This window comes from Ischnura elegans, chromosome 5 (genome assembly GCF_921293095.1).
Source record: "Ischnura elegans chromosome 5, ioIscEleg1.1, whole genome shotgun sequence".
Lineage (NCBI taxonomy): Eukaryota > Metazoa > Arthropoda > Insecta > Odonata > Coenagrionidae > Ischnura > Ischnura elegans.
The window spans coordinates 105,639,993-105,663,932 of NC_060250.1; the positions used below are offsets into that span (position 1 = coordinate 105,639,993).

A 23,940-nucleotide genomic window follows, 5' to 3' on the forward strand; every position below is an offset into this window, starting at 1 on the left:
ATTATACCTTAAGAATTCTATGGACCTCTCAGCCTGAATTTAAATGATTTAGGAACTTCCCTACGTTCTCTACCGCCTAATACTTGTGACTTTTCCTCAGCTCTTCGCCAGATATCGATTCATCTTTTTGAAAACACAGTTAAAACTGCTTCAAGTTCATTTTCCCCCATATTATTCGATAATCTCATCGTTTATCTACCTTTTGTAGACCATATACAATTCGCAGACCACCGATTGGGACCACTGATATAAATCACGGATAAAATATTAAAACAACTAGCTGAAGCCTCCTAGTGGGCCTCCTTACCCTAACATATAGTTTTACTGCTGAATTCTCCAAATTTAACTTCACCCCTATCCGTCTTCAATGCCCCTAGCAATGGGCGTACCCAGCGAGGGGCAGGAGGGGGGCAGCTGCCCCCCCCCCCTTAGAAGAAAAAATCGCAAATATCTTTAAGGAAAAAAATATTTTTTCAAGCAAATAATTTTAAAAACTAATTAAGAGTTGTTACAGTTCCCTTAAAATGTTGATTTCATTCTCACCTTTTCCATACTTAAACCTTACCTATAACTTGAACAACCATGGCTTCCCCCCCCCTAGTATTGATCCTGGGTACATACGCCCTTGCCCCTAGCTTTCACAATACGAATCAACACATTTGGCTACTACACTACCATAGGTCTGCAACCTACAGTTCACGCAGCAAATGGCAATAAACTAAATAAATGCTGGATAATTAATGTACCTGTTATGATTGTTTAATACGTTCTACGGTATCAGGCTCCCTGTGTGGAATTTGATATTCACAAATGAAAAGAGGACTTCGTTGTCTTCCGCTGATTCATTTTCTTGGTACGACATGTTTCGATCCTTACAGGTCACTTAAAAATCACCTCTATGGATCGAAACATGTCGTACCAAGAAAAAAAAAATCAGTGGAAGTTAACGAAGTCTTCTTTTCATTTGCTATGAGTGTTTCTCGAGAGCTAAATTTAATTTTTAACTCATTAATTTTGTTTATTTTAATATTCTGGGAAAAATGCAGGATGTACGCCGTCATAACAGTTGGAACATGGCATGGTCACAAGCATGCAGCAGTAGTCGGGTCCTGGTTACAAAGTTTAAGTTGAAAATTTTTAAAAATTCAAATTTTACGCTCAATTGTAAATAATCAATTCGGTACATATTGATTAAAAGAGTTTTTGGGCAAGATGCTGGATCAATTTTAAGCTAATCAAAAAATGCGAGTGTTTCAAGCAATTTCGGATACGAATTTTATAAACCCTCAAGTCCTTTCATTGTCTACTTAATAAAAAAAGCTTTTTACCTTATTTTGCATAGTTATTGTACGCTTGCCAATTTAAATGTATCCAATCGGTCAGCAACAGTGATCTATATGTCGTTTGGTTTCTTCGAAGTCAATGGAATACGCGGAAACCACTGCGGTGGAACGGCCTCAGGATTTCATTAGGAATAGCACCTTAAGCCGTGCAGATGGAACGGGTCGGGTGGGTGACTGGTGATTCTGGGAGGCGAGGGAATTCCCGCATGCGTGATGCGCTGATTAAAGGGACCCCGTCCGTGGGAGCGGCTCAGACCCGCGCGGCTATTGGAAATCCGAAATAAATCACGCTCCATGTCGGGCGGGGTTTGCGATCTCACGCGGAGTGTGATTCTTCTTCTTCAACGCTTTCGTGGTGAATTCAAATGGGGCGAGAAGACGGAAAAAAAAGATATAGGATTAGCTCGAGAGTGTGAAAGACGTGGATTGAAAGACTCCCTTTGGTTTTTAGAGGAGATTTCATCTCGTCTGCAGCGTGAGGCACATTCTTCTTCCCGTCCACGTTCCAATGGCGCGGATTCGTTGGGGTTTCCCCTTCCCTCTTCTCCCGTCATTTCTTACCTCAGCTGTCTTGTCGGTCGATTTCCTCGGTGTTCACTTGGACGACACGGAACGAGAGTTCGTCGCTCCGCCGGCCTTGGACGACACCTCCCCCGCTTTACTTTATTCAGCCTCGATTCCCTATCCCTATTTTTCGCCACGTCCTCAATTCCTATCATTGACGAGTCAATTTTCTGGAGAGGCTCTCGTTCCGAAAAAATCTATCCTTGACAGGTCTTCGGGGTTTGCGATGGTCGATGGTCTTTCAGCCAATCAACCGCAATGGGCAGGAAAATAATGTAGGGGGCCTTCATAGACTAGAGCTGCCGGCTATTTGCCTATTTTATCGTCAAGGAATTGTTTCGGTCGCCATTAAGATATTCATCATTTGATAACATTTGCTTCATTAACTCTCTTGAGTATTCCCCGCTCCGAGATCTAAAATGGAGACTAGTTTACCGCTGGAATATTTTACTCGAGAGAATTCTCCCCAGTATGATGTAAAGTAGAGGAATAGGATACACGCAAATCCTACGGTTAATAATGTAGTGGTTTCCAATTAACATCCAAATTACAGTAACACAGTCTTTCAAGTTATGTTACCGCGCTAGTAATGCATTAATTTCGCTTTACTCTCCACCTTCTCTCATGCGAAGAGCTGCTGCTCTCTCTTCCAGATGATGAGTATAATTTCTGATGGGCTCCCGTCGTCATGTCACGGAATCTTTACAGCAAATAAATGGCCCAAATTACACAGGAATAGATCGGTGCCAAATACTATTTCCGTCGATTTTTCTCCAGTTGACTGCTAGTTTGACGAGTGAACCCGACTATCTCGCGGAAAAGTGTTGTAATTTTGAAATTCTTCAAATGGAATCAATGCATTTTAATAGGGCTTATGTAGGATAGGAATGGAGTAAATTATGAAAACGTATTTGACTGACTATGAAACGGAATGATCGAGAAACCTAATTAAAAAATTTGTGGTATCAAATACAAAAGAAGTAGAGAATAATGTAATAATGAATTGGTTGTGAACCATTACTTTTAGAATTTTTCATGCTCTTCGTATCCTTATTGGTATTATTCCTTTTCGTAATTGGCGTTAAAATTTGCTATCTTTGGTGTAATGGAGCATAATGCCAAGTATATAGTAAACTAATCAAATGCTACTCTGACAATGAGATGAACGGATGGCAATACCTACGGCAAAAACAGCAGACCGTTGCCACGTTCCGAATGTGCATCGCTGTCAACGTGAGAGTGTGGGCTGATAACATTCTCAAGGTAGATACTCGCTATTAATTTGGTAAAAAAAAGGCATTATTCGTGACTCACAACCCCATTTTCTCGCCTTTGAAAGTACCTTCGTCTCCGCAGGGGAAAATAGAAACTTATTTTCGAAACGTTGCAACGGTAATCGTGAATTTTGCTAAGGCTTTGTCTGAAGCGCTTTTCCTCTCGATGTTGCTTATTTTTAGTCTCGAGACTATGTGAGAGTATATTTAACTGCAGTCGTGCAACTTTTACTGAAATAAACTCTCGGAAAACTTCGTACCCCTATCTATCACGCTTTCCTATTTCTGTGTATTTCCAATAGTGTTATTTTACTTCACGAATACCTGCGCCATCAGCTCAAAAGGTATGATATTTATACCCTTTCGATTTGCTTCTGATTCAATGCAATCGTTTGAATTGTGTATCACAATACTCACACGAGCTTGAGTCGCTTTCCCGATTAAAACACATTATAATTTCTATAAAATGAAAATATTGTTAGGACACATTATGGCACTTTTGAATAAATTGTCTAAACCGATTACAAAAAAAATCATAAAAATTTGAATGGAGGAAGTTATTTTTGGGCAACTAAGAAGTTCTAAATATACAGAAATCCTTTCCTGATACGGAACTGGAACAAAAATTTAATCTTTGTTACGATACGGAAGTCGAAAATCCTTTTTTCAAGATCATATTAGCTCCGTAACCATCACAGCGTAAATATATCTAGACCCAGAGCAGAACAATTTATTGAAATCTGCATATTTCTGCGACCCAAAATATATGGTGCGTTACTTGATTCTATTGATAGCGCAAAAATGATTGTGAATATTGTAGAGGCGTGAAAGGTAGATGTTTGTAATTGATGATGTATCCCCTTTGTGTAAATAATATGTATCTTGACCCTTGTGTAAGCTATGTTCATCTTGACCCGGCTGATTTCCCGAGAAGGCTTCATCAACAGAATTCACCGGGAAAGTGCCAGATCCTTCAGCTCTTAATTATTTTTTAAAATTATTTGCTTGAAATAATATTATTTTCCGTAAAGACATTTGCGATATTTGTTTCTAGGGGGGGGGGGAGCTGCCCCCTCGTGCCCCTCGCTCCTACCCCATGACCCTATTGTAGTTGTCGTGTGTGTGCAATAAACTCATAATTATTATTAAACATAATAAAAATGTGATAGCCTTTGAAAGTGCGACAGAAAATATAGAATATGAGTGGTTTCGAAAAACTGATTAGTTTCACGTCGTGTTGCCTCATTTTAGGTTACCTTATAGCACTCTTCCCATTTTAATGTGAGCAATTGTGCCAAGTATTCAACAGTACCTAATAGTGTATTAATAGTGTTTTCATCGTATATTATAACTATATTATATCAATTATAAAGTGTGTTAATTGGGAAAGCGACTCCAGCCCGTGTTGAACCATTGTAATTAAGAGTTAAACACATAAAAACAGGAATAAATCTTTCTACCATCAAACACCTCCAGTTTTCTCGTCCATAATTGGCGGATGCGCTCCTCCAGACGGAAGCGGACTTGCCCGGTATTTGAAATGTGAGAGGCAACTGAGTATGCTCGAATGTTTAGCTTCCTTCTGATGAACACAGACGACGTCAAGGTCGATGAGTTTTATTTCCTTCTCTCGCGGTGATCTCACAGCAAACAAAGGCGGTGTGCGATCTACAGGTTTCGTGGGCGCATTTACAGCCACAAATATATTCCTCTTTGCCCATCTCTTGGATGACTGCATTGTACTGCCTCATCTATTTTTATAATTTTTCGCTATTCACTTTTGCCACATGCATTTTAAATACCATTTTTAGCTTTCAACATGAGACCTCAAAGAACGTTATTTTTTAAAGCTCGATATCATGATTTAATTCCAGTTAAATCGATGTCACTTTCTCACTCAGTGATTTACCCAAATGCTTGGAAACATGATGACAGGCGTTTGCTTTCAAGGTAAAAATGTTATATGGAACGTGATGAAAATCTTGATGCCAATTTCATATCTTCCGGTAAATAATATCTGGCTTGCTCTTCGAATTTAATGTATTTTCAGACTGATATGAACTATCAATAATGTATCAGAGCGTGTGTCCGTAGAATGTTCACGATAATTATGGATGGAATGAGTTCTGATATTTATTTCTTCTTTTTTATCTTTAGTAACTTCATTTAAATTTAAGGTGAAATAAATATATTTTCATGCTTTTCGCTAATTTGGGTGAACGGCAGCTATTTATTAACAATGGGAATCAATTAAGTGCATATTGAACTATTTATTATATGTTTTATCCTCCAATTCGTTATATTCCATTGCCACACCGAGCCATTATTATAATGCACCCTCCATTCCCAGTTGCAGAAAACGAATTATTTCCAATGCAGTCAAACGGGCAATCAATTTAATTGGTGATAGCACTATTTTTCTCTTGAACTTTGGTACTTGTCCATCCCAGTTGAGAAACACGTGCTGATAATTTTAGAGATACTTACTTGCAGCTTTCCCAAGCCAAACCAGTAATACTAACGAGAGGGAGTCGTTAACAAGCCTTGGAAAAGCGGCAATAGAAAATTCCTTCCAATGGTAATAAATGGCACCTTGAAACAATACAGGTTGTACGAACCAAGAGCCTTAGCCAGAAAGTTTAATCGCGTGAAATTCCTACCAATAGTAATAAATGACAGCTTTCGTCAATACATGTTGTACAAAACAAAATAAAATTCTTCACTGCAACGTTTAATTGCACGAAATCGGGAAGGGATTAGACTTTCCAATCTCTTTGCACCGTCTTTACAATGACTATTCGCTGATATAAATTACATCGAGAGAAAAACAGGGCACCGACATACAATGAAAACCCGCGTTATTTTTTTCAGCTGGGCCGAGTCTTAATTGGTTGATATGTTCCGTGGTAGAAACTCCCCGGGACCGAGAGGGAAAAGTGGTCTTCTGACTGCCCTTTGTTCCATCCGAGAAAGAGTTCTAAGGGATCGGTTAATTGTGAGACTGCTCCGCCGGGATACCCTTGCCGAACGGGAGGGAACCGTGGGCGGTACATGACATCTTCGGTAGTGTGAGAATTTTTCCAGGCGAGTGTGAACGCCGGCGTATGGAAATGCACGCTTAATCAGTTCTCGCCACCTCTGCCGCTGTCCATGGGAAATTTCTCGCGCCCTTTGGCTCTGGAGTGAGAGAGAGAGAGAGAGGGAGAGAGAGAGAAGCAATTACTCCAATCAGAGTGTGGCCAACAGCGAGTGTGTTGGTAACAGTCCCCCGTGATGGTAGCCCAGGTATAGGGAGAATTAATTGGGAAGATTAATGCAATTCTACCCGGAGTGAAGGATCGTTAAGTTTGAGGAGGTTCCGCCGCCAAGAAAAAACTCTAGAGAATACTGAACGCATATTTAGTAAAAAATATCTAAAATTTTATAGATGGCATCAATAAATGGCTAGGAGTAAATTCGCGGTAAAATGAATGTGCAAAATTCAAAGCCAATGTTTAAAATCGATGATGTTTTAACCCTCAGTTGATTGCGTGGTGTCTACCGGACGCCAGGCCATTTCCTTATCTTTGCCCACATCGTATTTTTATTGTTAGGAAACTCATATTTCTTGTATATAATTATTCTATTATTTTGAAGTAGTCACCAATTGCTTTATGATTATGCGTTTCTGTACAATTATGGAAAAAATTTTTATATTTTGTTGTTTTTGGAGTCTAGTAGACGCCACACGATTACTTGAGTCACAATGCGTTACATGCTAATAGCTTCGTGATATTCATCGCAAAGTTTTTAAATACGTTTATAATTTAAAGTAACAAATATTTTAAGCATTAAATTTTGGATTTACGTCTTATTGCTACGATTGTTTTATTGTAATCAATTTAACACCTGAGTAAAACTATAATTGCGAAGACTTTACTATAGTTCTCACATAATTTGAGTGATCTTTGGCGTATAGTGCACCGTTTTTCCCTCTGCTAAATATAGTGGCTTATTACATTGATGTAGAGTCATAACATTAACCGTAAACATACTTTCAGCACGTTGAATAATATCTTTCCAATCTGACAAGAGATATTTTGGTTCAAGTTCAACTGAACGTGATATCAATATAAAATGTCTCCAAAATCAATATTTCCCACTATAGTCAAATTATTTGTTAGCTTAATAGCATAATCCGTACTGTGAAACTGTGAAAAAATATGTTTGCATTTACTGTCCAAATTAAACATGTTGATATAACTTCGATGAAAGAAAACTTGTAAGAAACATCAAAATAAGTAGTATTCAGTCTTTCATTAATACAAATATCTCCAACATTATCATGCATAAATTAGTTGTCAATTCATGACATTTAGTATTCGATGAATGATTCAATGTAGTTAAAAGGGTTAGTTATTTCTACTAGGGATGGTCGGATCGGATACCTTAGATCCAAATATCCGCGGATATTGCCCTTCATCGGATACATCGGATCCAAAGTCGCGGAAGACATCGGATCTGGATCCATAGTTTCAAATAATAGCTTCAGTGAATGCAAAACCCCATAAGGGTGGAAAGAGTTCCGATTCTCTCTTCGAATGTGCCGTCGCATGCGATTCTTGCCCTACGCCACTGTTCAGTGGTTTATCCGAAGATTTTTCCTATTTTCATTTCCAAACCCAAGCGTAACAGTTTAGGTCCTGAGCATGTAAAGATGTTAAAAAAACAACTTTAAAGCCTATAAAAATGTTAAAATGTGTATGAAAATCTAAAAAGCATTCCTTCGATTGTACCTCCCAGAGTAAACTTGAATAATTACTTCGTTTAATTGCATGAATTTGAAAATGCATTTGGATCCGAAAATATCCGATCCGAAAGATCCGGCTCCGAAAATCAAGGATCCCATCCGAATCCGGATACGAAAAAAAATCCTGGATCCGCCCATCCCTAATTCCTACTTTCACGCATTTTGTGTAACCATTCCTAAATGGCGTCTGTGAGACGCCGCGCGACAAATATCGTTCGAAGATGTGTCGCGAGTGACGGAGAGTTAAGCCCAATGAGGTGAAAGAATCACATTATGCATGTTACTAACGTTATTTGACTTAATTCAATACAGAATTGATTTCCTCTTAGCTAAGAAAGCATTACGGTCACCAGCCTTAGTTTTATTACGAGTCTTATGGTAAAAATTCAAATATCAAACAAATATAACATACTTTATATCAGTTTTGTCATAACGACATTTATGTTATAGTTGTAATTAACGTAGCATCACCGCGCAAGAGCTTATGATAACACTTCCCTTATTGAATGCAATTTCTGGAAAATTTAGCATAAGAAGCACGACAGAAGCACAACTTAGCAAAAGAATCCCTAATTTTATTGTACCAATATTAGACGAGCTCATTTCGGACTATTCATAAAATTATGTATTTTCCTTTCAATGGTGGAACCTTGTTGAAGTGTGGCTGGGTCCCTTAATGTGGTGCAGCGCCTCATCTTCTTAATATTGATATTCGACTTTGATATTGAGATATTTCAGATCACGTTGACGGTTTTTCCTGCGAATTAAACGTTTTAATACTGTAAATCTACTTGCTATCCATAAAGAAAGACTGAGAGACTTTGACAGAAGGTAATGGTTTTTTCACCATGGACAAAGGAACAAATTTCTGGCACCTCAGGAGATGATATACCTCCAAAAATACATTTATGTTGGCTGGTTATTTGAGTGAATTCTCATTACGTGAATGTAATAAATGGAGATAGGTCGATGATTCAAATAATAGGCTCACATCTGGCATTGTAAATCTATTACTAATTGCTGACATAACAACTTATCAGTTATGTATTTAGCCTGTTTTGATTAATTAAATGATCAAAGATTTGGGAAATATCTTCTCTGACATGGCCTAGAGAATTTTAAAGGTAATAAATTTGTTTTTTTTTTTTTTAAATTTTGAACACATTATATATTTTCTTTTGACGATAGGGGATTAATGTATTCTTTCATTCTTTTATTTATGAAAATATTCCTTAATTATAAAATAATATTTCAAACAGATTGCTGCAACATAAATAAAGTATGGATTAACACATAAAAATAATTACCGAGAATTTAATTTGAACTGCCGAATTCTGTTGGATATTCTCTTTTAATTCCATAATGTTTGACTGAACGACTCAAGTTGTACATTGTTTAATTCCGTAGAATTAATACTTATTGTAAGTAATTAAGAAAGACAATTCCTGGTTGTATTAATTTTTAATTATCTTCCAATGCATGTAAAGTTAACATTTAACTTGATAATATTTACGTCCACATTGAAATAAACGACTACATTAATTAATTGCACAAACAAAGGTTGTTTCTTCAATTTAAGTGATAAAAACATGTAATCCATAATAATGAATGCAAAATCAAAGGTTTCAACCGTGGTTGTGGCCATAAATACATCCGCTTCTCGTTTTTTTCAAATCAACGTCCATTTTGCCTTGAGTGGTTTCAGTCTCAGGTTCATCAGTTCTATGTTGGACGGAAAATGTAATTAATTTTTGAAGATGGATAAATATAAATACGTAATAATTTCCTAAGTATTGCAAGATAATTTTTACATGAGGTACAAAGCTTAATCCTTGACGCATCATGGATGTAGCAGTTAAGTTATTGGCCATTTTAGCATGGAAGTGAGTATCCATTCTACTGTTATCACCCAAACAGCATAAAATGCGGGAGTAATCATGAATATTTAAAATCAATGCGAAACTTTTCAAAAATTTCCGTGAGTTGAAAAAAAATTACGACCGAAAGTGCCTTTTTCTATTGAATAACGTTTGAACCTGTGTGAAAGTCTTCGATAACCATTATCCACTGTATAAAATAATAATTTGAAGTTTAAAAGTAATGTTTTGGTATTGACGTTATTGATTATAGATATGAGCTTAATTTTGTCACCACTTAAAAAATCTTAAATCGTGGTGTTCTGTGAAAATTGGGTAATAATAATTATCCAAGTACTCTTTGTAGATTAAAAAAAAAACTGAAAAATATAAAAGAAAGAGCAAGGTTTTATGGCTGAAAAATGAAAAATATATGAATGAACCAAGCAATGTGAGTTATGAAGTAGGTGACCGAGAATGTCATATGTCTGAGAAAGTTGAGGGTATTGGTTCTTACCTGCAGCTTGAATCAAATTTTTGGCATGATGGAATGCTAATTTCAGCATTCACCTTATGTTTTTATCTTGCATATTAAACTTCACTTTAAAAAAAATTATTTCACCCTGATAAGGGTAAGTTAACTCGGCGATACAGATAACATATTTTGGTCATGTTTCTAATTGATTAATATAAACTAAATACTTCTCTCCTCTCTGTGCGTAAGGCTTCCATTTCTATCTTTATCCTTTTATTAACGGTATCTCTTTCGCTAACGGCTGGCCTAAAATGTACTCAATGCATACGAAAACCATGCGTTAGTAAGGGTATGAATATCCAAAACGCTATGTGTCATTTCATTTTATATTTAATTTCTGCGAAGACGCCCAGAAGTCCCTTAAGATGAAATTTCAGACGTCGTGTGGGATTTAACGATAGTAATTATCACTTATGTACCTTGCAATCGGTCTCTCAACGAGGGTGATGATGTAATAGTCCATTCTCAGGCAAAACACTCTCTTGACGAAGTCCCCTGTCGAAGGATCTCTGGCTCTGTGTGGGCGCAACCTAAATAATAATAAAAAATTAAAAATGATTGTTAATAGAATAATTTCGAATGGCCAAGCCATTAACATAGAACCATTACACTGTAAATTTTTATGATTCAAGGGGCTTAAATACCTGCGGGTAGACTCCACCTCTCTCGTTATGACCTCAACATCTTGAAATATTATTTTTGGTATCAATATACCCATCAGTTTCAACAAAACGTGAACAGAGTGCAATCTATAAGAGTAAAGAGCGGAAAAATTATTAAAAGGTTAATGGCTTAAATCATCCTATACCCACCCAACATTTATATAATCTCCTGACAATCTTAGATTAATTTACTTTTACATCACTACACACTGCTATGCTTGATATATTTAACCCATGAAGATATTTGTAGCCTTAAATTGCCAATATATCATGAATAGATGGAATTTATTCTGTCAAAAGTTAAAGTATCATAGTTTTAATTGCCAACGCTGGAGAGTTTGATCGAGAAATTTCCTGTGTTGGCTTAAGTGAGTTCATTTTTTAACACTTCCGTTATCTTAGGAAACATATTTATAGCTTCGAACCAATATTTGTGTTATGCGTGCTCAAGTTACAGCGATAAACTTACTTTTGTGATATCCATAGAGTTACACGGAACCTTGACCATAATACCAGGCGAAAAAGCTTATTCATACCTTGGAAGCATAAGCTGACTACGTCAAATTTAGTGCCCTCCATGTCTGATGACTTTTGATAGCTACATTTAAATTTCTCGTTATGTTTTTGGACCTATTGCAATAGCATTTTATGACACCATATTCATGAAATGTTTTTCTTCAGTTGCCATGGGTCGATCGAAGCCTTAGCATTGTTGACTCTCGAGTTACTTGATGTGGCAGATCATTGTTGAAGTTATGAACTTTAGGGCCCCCGCGCACTGGCAACTTTTTCAAAGCAACTATTTAGTTACTCTATGGAAGTTCAAATGAAACACACGGCATTGACTGTGGCCCCGCGCACCGGCGACTTTTTAGTTGCCGCAACTAAATAATTGCGTCCGGACCTATTCTGAGGGTGATTAAATTGTTGCCGGCAGGAATAGATCGCGTGGGTGTTTACCTAACCCCGCGCACTGTCAACTTTTCAGTTGCTTGACGGCACTTGTTCGGAGCGCATCTTGGGAAGTGTTTTGCAGGACGCGTTTTGCAAAGGTCTCATAGTTTTTAAGTTTTGGGATTATTTACGGTAATTTTAATTACTGAACATGCTCTGGATTGTATTTGGAGGCCATATATTTACAACTTCACTTACTTCCATTATGTAAATACACAACAACCTCAGAATAATTTTACTCACATAGTTACACCTTCCCTTCATTTAACACCTTTCATTGAATTTTCTCCATCTTGATTTTCTTTATACTCTTGAGATTCTTCGAAATTCTTTTCTTCACTTTCCTATTCTTCTCCTTTCTACTTGTCCAACTACTATTGTTTCACAGCACATTATACATGGTGGACCACGGATCTTTATTGTAGAGACTATATATTGCTGGCCTTGGAATTTCTCGCATTCCACCTACGTTTCTGATCTTGATTCATTTCTTTTTCTTCATTCAAGTCGACACCTTCAATTGTTTCAATCATTTCTGTTGTTCGAAATAGGATTTCTATTTAAAAACACCACATTGGGTAGGTTGATTTGTCCTTCCGCTACGGTATATGCGTTACACCTTCACTCGACTCCACCATTTCTTTAATTTTTTCTTTCCGTTCTTTCTTCCTATTTCTCAATTTTACTGCAAATGTTGCTCCGGCCTCATTACCTTTTGGGATTATTTGCAGTACTTTAATTTATTGAAAAACCCCTGGATTGTATTTGGAAGCCATAAATTCACAACCAACGGTCATATACCCTTACGGAAAGATTCGGCAATCCATGTTAAAAATCGAGTCTTAAGTTCGACTGAGGCGGCGCCAATCGTTCCTGCAGCGAATTTGGAGCTAATCTGCACAGGTGTGGGTTAATCCATAGAACCACTCATTTTTCGTTTAAAATTTAATGCTGAAATATAATCCTAACGTTCTTCTTTATTTTCTGGTTCAGGCTCTTTTCAAGTTCTTATAAATTTCACATTTTTTTACACTAGTGAGCATTATAAAATGAAAGTTGTTTGAACGAAGCAAATTACAATTAATATAAGGCGGAAATCATGTAAAATTCATGCAAATTTATCATGTATATGATAGAGGAATCGTACTTACATGTCAAAGATAAGTAAGTGATTCTGAACAGAGGATTACCAAAAACATTAAAACAATATGTATACCCAAAGTCCACAGTATTGATTCCACAGTATTGGATTCGTGATTGCAATCCAAAGAATGCTGTACTGCAGCCAGTGTCGTAACTAGGAATATGCTTTGGGGGCGGGAGGGATGAGATGGCATGGGGTGGGAAAATTTTTGACAAATGACATGCCTCGATATACATTTCACATCATTTTGGCGCTAAAAATTAAATTTAAGCAGATAAAGTTATTATATTTCAACACTAGGTAATTTTTTAAATATCTTTTTTTTCCTCTGATGGTTTGGGGGGATCTATCCCCTCACCCCCCATATTTACGCTACTGACACTGACTGCATCCCAATCTTTCCTAGCTCGCGTCATATTTTATTTTCTTGAGTTTCCTCCTCATGTGTTTCACGATCCAACATAGTTTCTTTTCAATAGTCTAGTCTCCTTTCCATGTATAACTAGATGGATGTATCTCTTCCCTGACATCTGATATCCTTCCCATATTAAATAGCCACTCCACCATTTTCACAGCTTCTCTAGTGCCCAATTTGCGGATAAAACTATTGAAGATCATTCCTGGTACATAAATAAACCAGATTTATTAAATTTGATTAAGATATCTTTTATATTTAGGTGATTGAATTTGTGATCATTTTTAAGTATCTTGATAATGAATTGGAATTAAAGGCAACAACATTTTAGATTAAACGAAAGTTCTATGAACTTCTCCTACCAATTTTACACATAGTATAGTTTATGTAAATTCCTCTAAAAAGAGGATAGTCCACAAGGACAAATACTGTACCCAAAACATTTTGTTCCTTTGCTTATTTTTTCGCTGTCTCAAAATGAGCGCAACAACACAACTTGCTTTCACGAGATCCATTGTAAACTGAGCTGAGGGGCAACTATTTAATCGCCAGTGCGCGGTAGCGAGCAACTCTTGGGTGAGTAAATTGTTTAGTTGCCGGTGATTAAAGTTGCCAGTGCGCGGGGGCCCTTACCTCCCTATTTTTACCACCACGAGGCCGATAAATTAACGTGTTTTAAGATGTAAAATTTATTACGCTAGTAACTAATATGTTGTAAAACCATCTGGAGTGTCTTTAAAAAGAAAGGTTTTACGCGAGTGTAAATTATCACACTTATATTATTACTAATGGGTGGGCTTAATATCAAGAAATCATTCCAGTTACTCATTCAGTAAGGTGATTAACACATATTTATTTCGCTACAGAGCTCTTTATATCCTGCTAAAGGTCACTTTTCCACGAAATCTTGTCGGGAAAATTTATTGGACTGCGTTTCATCAGAGCTAAATAACCTACTCAAGGATTTTTTTTGGAAAAGCGGCCCTCTGAAAGATCTTCGAGTTGGACATCCATTCCGAGGGTTCCAAAACCGTAGTTCCATTACCAAATCGTTGATTGATCCTCTTTTTATATCATAATGTGGAAGATGGATGGTGACTGAGCCCTGAATCGTAGCTTTATGTCAGCCTTCCGCTCTCATCACAAAGCTAATCAGATCCAACTTCAACGAAAAGTCATTGACAAACTTTATCCGATAGAACTGTCCCACAACTTTTCATAATGCATGTAAATAGGTACCTTCGCTTGTTAAACGATGATCGACGGTCAGGCTGGTGTTGAAACCTATTGGAAACCGCCATCCTCCAGCTAGCTGAGTCATTTTCATGGTGTCATTGTACATATTGGAAAGAAAGCAAGTGGGCGTCAACTTCACGCCCAATGAATCACTAGCAAACACTCAGTAGGTGCTTCTGCCTAAGTTTTAAGTTATTAATCCACCAGGAAGTCCAGAATAAGCCACAGGAGCGTGAATATCAAGCATTACACCTAAAGGTGTCTACATATACATAATACCCAGCGAGCCACCTCTAGAAGTGTTTGGCAGGGGTAACTAATCAACAGTATGCAGCTTGCAACACGATCCCCACTTTCTCATCCTTTAAAAAAATCACACAAAATAACAAAAAATACTTGCACCTTTATGCAAAAACAGAACTCACCAACGGTTAGTAACCCATGTAGTGCATCTATGGAAGGTTTGAACAATTGAAAAAGAAAAGCATCCAATTCAAGGCATTCCTGCTTCAAATTTATTTATCAAGACACCGTTGATATCCCTGACAGTACGAGGAAAGAATGACATTTTATAATTCTATTATTGAATAACCTCATGCGAAGAAGATACAAGTGAAAAATAACAAGCCACCTAAGAAGATTCTAAATAGATTACATTATAGTGAACAAAGATTCAGGAACCATGTGAAGGACTAAAAAAGCTACCCAGGGAAAGATATCGACAGTAACCAAAACTTAGATATGATGAAATGCCTCTTAGATGAAAAAGAAGCTGAAGAAAGAAGTGAAACATTTTTGGCAGGTTGAACAGCTGAAGGAGGTTAAACATCAACTTGCGTTCCAATAAGATGTGGATAGTTTAATAGGAAAGGAAGTTCGATCATATAGGAAGAACAAATTAATCATTAGATAATAAGAAGCTACATTCATAGTAAAGCGAGGAAAGCTAGAAAAACACGGGTGAAGCATTGGCGTAACTATAGGGGGGGGAGGAGGGGGCTAGATCCTCCCCCAAAGACTCAGAGAAATATGAAAAATATTCAAAACTATTGTCTAGTTTTGACATGTAGTAACTGCATCCGCTTCAAATTAGATTTTAAGTGACAAAATGATATATAATGTATTTCCAGGTATTTCATTTTTCAAAAATATTTCCGGACACCTTGTTGCCAGAGGGAGGGGATCGCCCTCCCAGGCTCCCCATCTCCCCCCCCCCCAAAGCTCATGTCTAGTAACGTCACTGGGGTGAAGTACATTTTTGGAGACGTACAGAAAAATCTTGTTCACGAAAAAAGTAGAAGCCGCCTATTGGATTGTGAGGAACCAAAGAGGCCACTAATTTACAGCACATATCACACACTACATCTCACGCCCACATGAGTTAAAATCCATGGAGAAATAAATAGCATACTACGATTTTCCAATGACATTGCTGTCATTCAGAATGAAGAAAATTTGCTATCAGAGTCTGAGAAGAGTATGAAAAAGATTCTGGTAAACATGAGTAGAATATTGGGTAGATATCAACTGAAAATGAGTAACAAGAAAACTAAGATATTTATTACGCTGCCGAAGAAAATAAGTCAAGACTGACATTAAAATAGGGAAGCAAAAACTGGTAGAAGTGGATGAATTCTGTTATTTGGGAACCAGAAAGGAAATTATCAGAAAAATAGTCCAGGCGGAAAGAAAGATATTCTTACTGTGTAAAATTTAGGCATAGAATGAAAAATTTATCAGGCCTTACGTTGATATGCTTCTCTACGAAAGTGAGGTATGCACAATGACATTAGCAGAGAAATCTGGGTTGGAGATCTTCGAAATGTTGCGCAACACAAGAATGATGAGGATAAAAATCATCTGACTTTTGAACCATTGATTTTTCGATCGGTTTCCCAGTACCTAATTACCTAGACCACCACTCATTCAGCAATTGGTTGGTTGGGATAGGGTGAGTTAGAGCGCACTCAATAAGGCACAGTCAAGTGGATTTTCAAACATATAGATTAGGAGCGCTAGACCTTTTCCTCGGCCACCCATCACCACTAGGATTTTTGTTTGGGGGTGTTCGAAGGTATCATCTGGGATATGAGCCCGGTTCCCACTTGGCAAAAGCCAAACACACTAACTACTAGGCTACCACACTCCCCTCTCAAATATTATTGAATGAATTTTCTGCTTATTTTCAACACTGCTCGCCCTTTGCTCTTTCTCATCGTGGAAAGCTAGCCAAGAAAACGTAAAGAAATGGTTTGATTAGTTTTGGGATCAAGTGAAGAGGTCTCTTTGGACGTCGTGTGAAAAAAATACCCCAGTGAGTCCCGCGCGGCGTGTGTTGCGCAGTGAAAGGGAAACAAACACGACGCGAATCGCGCGAGAGTCAAAATGCGGCACGCGATGTCGATTACTTCTCCCATTTGAGTGACAGCTCCCCTCCACCCTCCATCTGAGTAGTGTGCTCTTGCTGAGCTTGGGCATCACGCCGAATTTCGGGACCCATAAGGTTAGGCGGCGGCGGACCTTTTGAGTCACCACCCGCCAAGCTGGTCCTCTCTTTGGAGAAGGCTCATCACCGCCATCCGTGAATCAACAGCTTAAGAGTTCGCAATCGAGGCTAGAGTCGGGGTACCTAACCAAATTCTTAATATTCATTCTCAGAATCAAGGAATTATCATATCTTAAATATCCAAGTACCAAGGGAAATCGTGGGCATTGAGAGAGAAGAAGAAAGTGGCTAAAGGAATTCGATATGTCGATATGGGGGAGGACGGATTGGATGAGATGGACAGTACAGTCAAATTCGAAATATTCATTATCAGAATCAAGGAATTATCTTATCCTAAATATCCAGGTACCAAGGGAAAACGCGGACATTGAGATAGGAGAAGAAGAAAGTGGCTAAAGGTATTCGAAATGTCGGTATGGAGCAGGACGGATTATGTGATATGGTTAGTAGGTGAGAAAAACGAAAAAGTACTATATATAATGACAAAAAATATATTTATTCGCTCTGTGCACATTGCCCTTTAGAGCACCTCATGTATAGTTGCAAAAATAGCGGTAAGCTCAGACAAAAAGAATAAAATGAAATTAATAACAAGCAGCAAAAACAAAATACCAAAGAACAGAGATGTATTAAGACATTATGCTCAAAAAGGGTAAAAATCAATTTTTTGGTATTAAAAATTATTGAGAAGAAATTTTTTATGAAACTTATGAATAATAATTATAAAAAAATTAGAGGTAACAACCATACTCATTAACGAATTAAAAGGTGCTTCCCACGAGTCAGGAGGGTTTTTTCTCACTATTTGAATAGTAACATCTATCTTTCACTCGCCCATTAACGTTGTTCTCTGGAGATGATGTAAAAATTAATTCGTCGAAGCGTTCCCACCGTTCAACTACATCACTTAAGGAAAAACCTAAGAATATCTTATCAAGTTCAAATTATTTTGAATTCTTTCAGAAAATAATTGCCAATTTTGAAAAAGGAAAAATACCCAATAGAGTTATTTATTTAAATTGTAAAAGTACAGACATGAATAAAAAAATAGATATGAGCCAACGAGTTATTGTCTACAAAGGCATCGTATTTATAATTTCCAAAGCGATTGCGACATTTTAAACGCATTATCTGTCGTCCCAGAAAATATTGACGAAATATAGCGGTTAAATTTCGCAAAATGTTGAAGCTTCAACAGCATATAAGTATTGCTGGAGTCACTAAGCATGAGTGCCACCACAGGATTCCACGAAAGACAATTCTCTTGCTGGAGGACACAACGTCGAAGGCAAAGGTCACGCTAATGCCAGACGGGAGAGGAAGGGGACGCTTAGAGGGATGGGAAATGGGAAATTGGAGGGGGGGGGAGGAGGGGAAGTTTGAAAAGGTTAATGGTAGGTGGAAAAGCTTAGCTAAGTTGAGGGGATGCTAAAGGATGGAACGTATAGGTGGTAGATTTTGCATGAATATATTGAGAAATTCTGACCCAAGTAGATATCTGCAGGCAATTTAATAACAAGAAGTAGGGCTATGTGTGTTAAATATCCATGTAAATGACAACATTTATTTTATTAAAACATTTTTTCAATACATCTTCCAAAACTAATAATTTTAAATGTGCATTTAAGAAATATTCCTATACCATTCATTTTTATCTATAAGTAGTTTTTAAACAAGCCCCATACACTTTTGTTGACCGTGATGAATAAGACGACAACCCTCTAACATTTGCTTTTTGTGTGATGTTGCGCGGAGGATTACCGTCTGGTTCGGTAAGAACAATGTATTTTGGACTACAGTAAAACATATGGAAATAAAATGTCTACTGCTTATGAAAACTGCTTTTGAACTATGGTGCTACCGTAGAATGTTAAAAGTTTCATGGGTAGACCGGGTAACGAATGAGGAGATACTGGAAAGACTGGGAGTGAAAGCAGACCTGTGGAGAATTCTAACTGCAAGGAGAAGTAAATGGGTAGGACATTTACTGAGACAAAATAATGGATTGGTAAAAACAGTTTTAGAGGGCACTGTGGAGGGGAAGAGCGGCAGAGGAAGGCCGAGGTTGAGCTATATCACCCAAGTAATGAAGGACATGGGCTGCAACAGCTACCTAGAGCTGAAGAGGCTGGCGGAGGACAGACAGAGATGGAGAGACTGCTGCAAACCAACCCAAGGGTTGATTACTTAGAAGAGAGACTGCTTATGATGAGGTTATTCTTACTTCTCCAGCCCGGCGAAGGTTCTGATTGCTGCTGTATTACTTGGATTTTTAGGATGGGCGTTCAGCTTTCGTCTCCAGCTCACTTCTCTGACAAAGGTGAAAGGATGATAATTACTAATAAAGTAATATGATTTTTCTTGGTGGCTAATCACATTTACGTGAGTTGTATTTTGGTAGCCATTATATTTTAGCCTAATAAGTCAAATATAAATGTCATTACGTTTACTATAAATCTTAAACATCTTAGTCTCGTTTTTTTACACCATAAATAGTATTGCACCGAAGAATATGAGTTCAGGTTCGTTTAGTTGAATGCCCAATTTCCTAAATCAAGGTACTTTAATAAATATATGAGTGCTCCATTATTTGCTCTAGCGCACAAATGAGTGCGTAATTAATCAAGAAATGGGCTATCAATGAAAATTGAACTATGTTTTTCCACATAAAATATTTATTAGATCACTACCATGACTTCAACGCTCTGCGTCATCCTCACGCCTGAGGATGACTCAGAGCAAATTTTCATTCAATATGAATAAATTCCATAAAGTAACGCCTCAAACCTTCAACTTCAAGAAATTCACATTGTAGAATAATTAATTTGACCTCTGAAGTATCTATCCGAGTATCCAGGTACTAGTTCTGGTAATTGAAAGCAATTAATAAAGTCTAAAGAAATAATATTCATATTCACTGGCACCTATTCATTACTTGTTGTAAAATGTAATGTGCTCCAACGTTAGTTCATTCTCTGTCATCACTGGCTGAGGCTGCATCTTTCCCCTAACCATATGCTCGAGTTGAAAAAATTGAGCGTCGCTCATGGCCACCGAGGGCAGATAAATAGGAAGAAAGAAGGTGCTGTTCACTGAGAAAACAGCAGATCAGCGACGCGGATGCGATTGTACAGCAAGCGCGCCGCCGGCCAATCACATCTGCAGGAATTTTCCGCTCGTTTCCACCACACATCCTTTGGCGGGAATTACCTCTCTCCAGTTATTTGTTTGAACTATCACCTCTCTCTTTCTCGCTTTACACCATTTACCTTTCTCTCTATCTCACCGCTCACTCTTTATGGCATGTCTCGCACCATAATATTTTCTGGATATTTGAGAATTTATAATTAATGTTTTTAATACCGTAACGACGGTCGATTTTCTGCTATCCCCCCACTCTCTCTTAATGTAATCCTAACGTGAAGAAAAATAGTTTGCGCCTTTTAATTTCTATAACTTACCTGTCCTTTCCCTCTCTGAGGCATTCTCTTCCCTTTCCATCCTGAAATACTTCTCAACCTTCAAATATTGTATGGCTCTCATATATCATTCTCCTCAGAATGGATTTGTGCAGAATGGATTTATGTCAGAACGGCACCAAACGGCACTCTAGTTCCTTCGGAATGCATTTGTGCCTTTCATGCCTGCAACCACACAATGCATCAGTAAACAGTATTTTACTTATTTACTGAACAGGTTTTATTATCAGCAGTGGATCTCATAAGAAGCCTTAATTTTCAGTTGATATTAAAAAAGGTCGAATACGTATAAAAAGTTTTTGCCCGAAATTATTATAATAATAATAATTATTATTATAATTATTATTATAATCACCTCAAATTCATAACGCATGCATTAATAATGAAAATAACTAGATCGAAATTATCTTGTTATTTAATTTTATCGAACAAATAGTGCTCTAATTATATGTGCTGAAATTATGAGTACTTTGATATGATATTAATACATTTTATAATTTTTTCAACTTCATTCCTTCAAATTCTGTCATTTTGATAGTTTTCTTGGTGCATCTTTATTCATGTTCTTCATTTAAAACTCCCACTTTTTCCTCTCTATTTTCTTAGGTTGGCACGCAATTTTCGCAGTAACTCAATCAATTGCTTTTTCTTTTTAACGATTCTCCACGCACATTATCACCCAATAAGCTGTCATCATTCCAACGTAATTCTTTTGCGTGACTCAAGTTTTCGATCGCATTAGCAGTGCTACAATATCCATCTTCATTATGGCGTCGATTCCGAGAAGTTCGCAGACGTGCGCTCGTAAGAAACCTCTCCTGGATGCTGCTTTCCTTCTCCGTATGTCCATTTTCTAGCGGTCTCGTACGCACGGGGCGCGAAGACATCCTATTACGTTCTCTCATTGATGCAACTAAGTGCTTCGTGGTGAGCACTTCCCTCACTGACCGATTCGGTCATCTACGAACGTGAGAGCTCGCAATCAGAGCTTCGCTAGTGGACTCGAGTTGATTCCAGGGACGTAAACGGATTTATGGCTGTTCGTATCTTACTGAAATAATTTCCCACGTCCATCCTACCCTGCTCCAGACCGACACGTTATTTTTAACGGTTTTATTGCTTCCGTACGAAAAATTTTTTTTAACACTTTGCAAGGTGAGAGACTTCAGGGAAATTATGTTAGCTATTGCCTCAAGCCCATAGGCCCAAGTCTCTTTCTTTACCTTGTCTTTCATTGCCCCTATTCCAAGAATTTTTTCCCTTGCCGCATCTCCGAACTACCGCGTTACAATATGCGGTGCTTAAAAAACCAGGATAAGTTCTGACATCAAATCCACGTAAATAAATGAGATGGTTAAAATTTTACCTTAAATTCATTTCTGTCTCTTGTTTTACAATTCGCTTTGGGTAACTTCGGTAATTATTACAATTTTTGTAAAACATCGAGATATCGATTTTGGTTGTCGGCTGTCTCCTTTGAAGAAACTCATATATCGACCTAAAACACAGGTGTTGTATCTTGTATGATATTAGGCACGTTGTGGTGTAAGCTCTTAATATTAGTAAAATTGGACATTGCAATATTTCTACTGAGTTTTATTTGACACTACGCGTTTAGTTGTTTTATTTATCATCATCAGTTGTTTGTAACAGCGAAACGGGAAGTGTCAAAATAAAACTAAGTGGAAATATTGCAATATCCAATTTTACAGACAGGTGTTGTAAATGAAGCGTTCTATACCCCAGGTTACCACACAAGGGCGTACCCAGGATCAAAGCTAGGGGGGGCAAGCCATGGTCGTTCTAGTGTTAACTTTTTTGAATGGAAAAGGTGAATGAAAACAACAGCAAACTATAACTGCGCTTAATTTATAAAATTATTTTGCTTGAAAAAAATATTTTTGTTACACGTCTTATTCTAATATAATTTTTCTTGGGTTAAAAGAAAATTTGTTGAAAACTCTCGTTTAAATCTAGTTTTGATTTTCCTTAAAGAATCCTGCGATTTATGCTTCTATGGGATGGATTCTGACCCCTCCTTCCTCCCGCTGGGTACCGCGCACCCCAAATACCATTTACGAGTGTAAAATATCAATAATTTTCTCATCAAAACTTGATATTTATCAATAGATGAATATAAGGTCCTTGAAGCCTTAGCACTGGGTACGCTAACTGTTACCATCTCCAAGGTTTTCTTCCTAGCATACCACGAGTGACTCACAGTCTGGCGCACACCTTTGCCGGGGAACAATTTCGGTCGCGCCACAATGGACCATTAATCTCTGCTCCTCCTTCCCCCCTCCCGTGACACCCAATCCCAGAATGCTCATCTTCCCCCTCCTCCTAACCCATCCATCCGTCCACCTTCCCAATGGCTTCTTCTCTCTGACGTTGCCTTGCAGCATCCGCTGTTTCGCCTGGAAGGCGATCCGTGTGTCGCCATATTTGGGGAAATCCCCGCTCATCTTTCCTCTTTCGAGGTGGGATTCTGTAACTCGTCTCCTGTGCGTTGCGACAGCAGGTTGGCTTGGGTGTTTCCGAAGTTTAGGGAAAAAATATATTCTTATAATCCTCTTCGAAAAATAGGTGTTCCTCCTTTGATCCTTGGCGGACAGACACTGGACGAATTTCATGTTCATTTCCGACCATATAACAATTAGGCCCCATGCTGGACAAGGCGTAATAGATGACTGGATAATTCTTAAGTTAAGAATATAGTTTCTATGTATTTTCATGAAGTCTTAGCTTGAAATTGATTTTGCCATTAAATATTCTAATAGCTCAATCGACTATAGAGCATTTCACACTTTTCTTATTTAATAATAGATAATGAACATTTGAATGGTACGTGAATCAATAGGAAAACTTCTGACCGAATCAATTTTGACGAAGATTAAACGTGATTTGTAAATGAAAACCAAATCCTGCATAAGAATTTAACAATCTTTTCCATGTTTATATTTCCTGCGAACATTTTTTGACAGCTGGATTAAAAAATTGGCACAGTAAGTACATGAAAATGCAACAGGTTTATTGAAACGTCTATGAAAATGATAGGGCAATACACGGAGACCTGTAACCAGCTGTATAAAAAACATTAGGGAGGAACGTGAAGAATTTCAAAAGACCTACAGCCAATCGGACGACACCTGAGCCGTACTGTTGCCCTTGTAAACGGTCGTA

At 37.7% G+C, this 23,940-nt stretch overlaps 2 protein-coding genes across 2 annotated transcripts in view; one reads left to right on the forward strand and one right to left on the reverse strand.

Moving 5' to 3' along the window:
• The window catches only part of LOC124159383 (dual oxidase maturation factor 1-like), a 324,286-nt gene that overhangs the window by 64,640 nt on the left and 235,706 nt on the right, over window positions 1–23,940 (forward strand). The gene's annotated exons all lie outside the window — the stretch shown is intronic.
• Window positions 9,425–11,691, reverse strand: LOC124159384. Its single transcript, XM_046535159.1, has 4 exons — window positions 11,493–11,691; window positions 11,006–11,110; window positions 10,781–10,891; window positions 9,425–9,692 (listed from the first exon to the last, which is right to left on the reverse strand). Exons 1-4 carry the CDS (start codon window positions 11,600–11,602, stop codon window positions 9,596–9,598), a joined length of 423 nt encoding a protein of 140 aa, XP_046391115.1. The 5' UTR covers window positions 11,603–11,691; the 3' UTR covers window positions 9,425–9,595.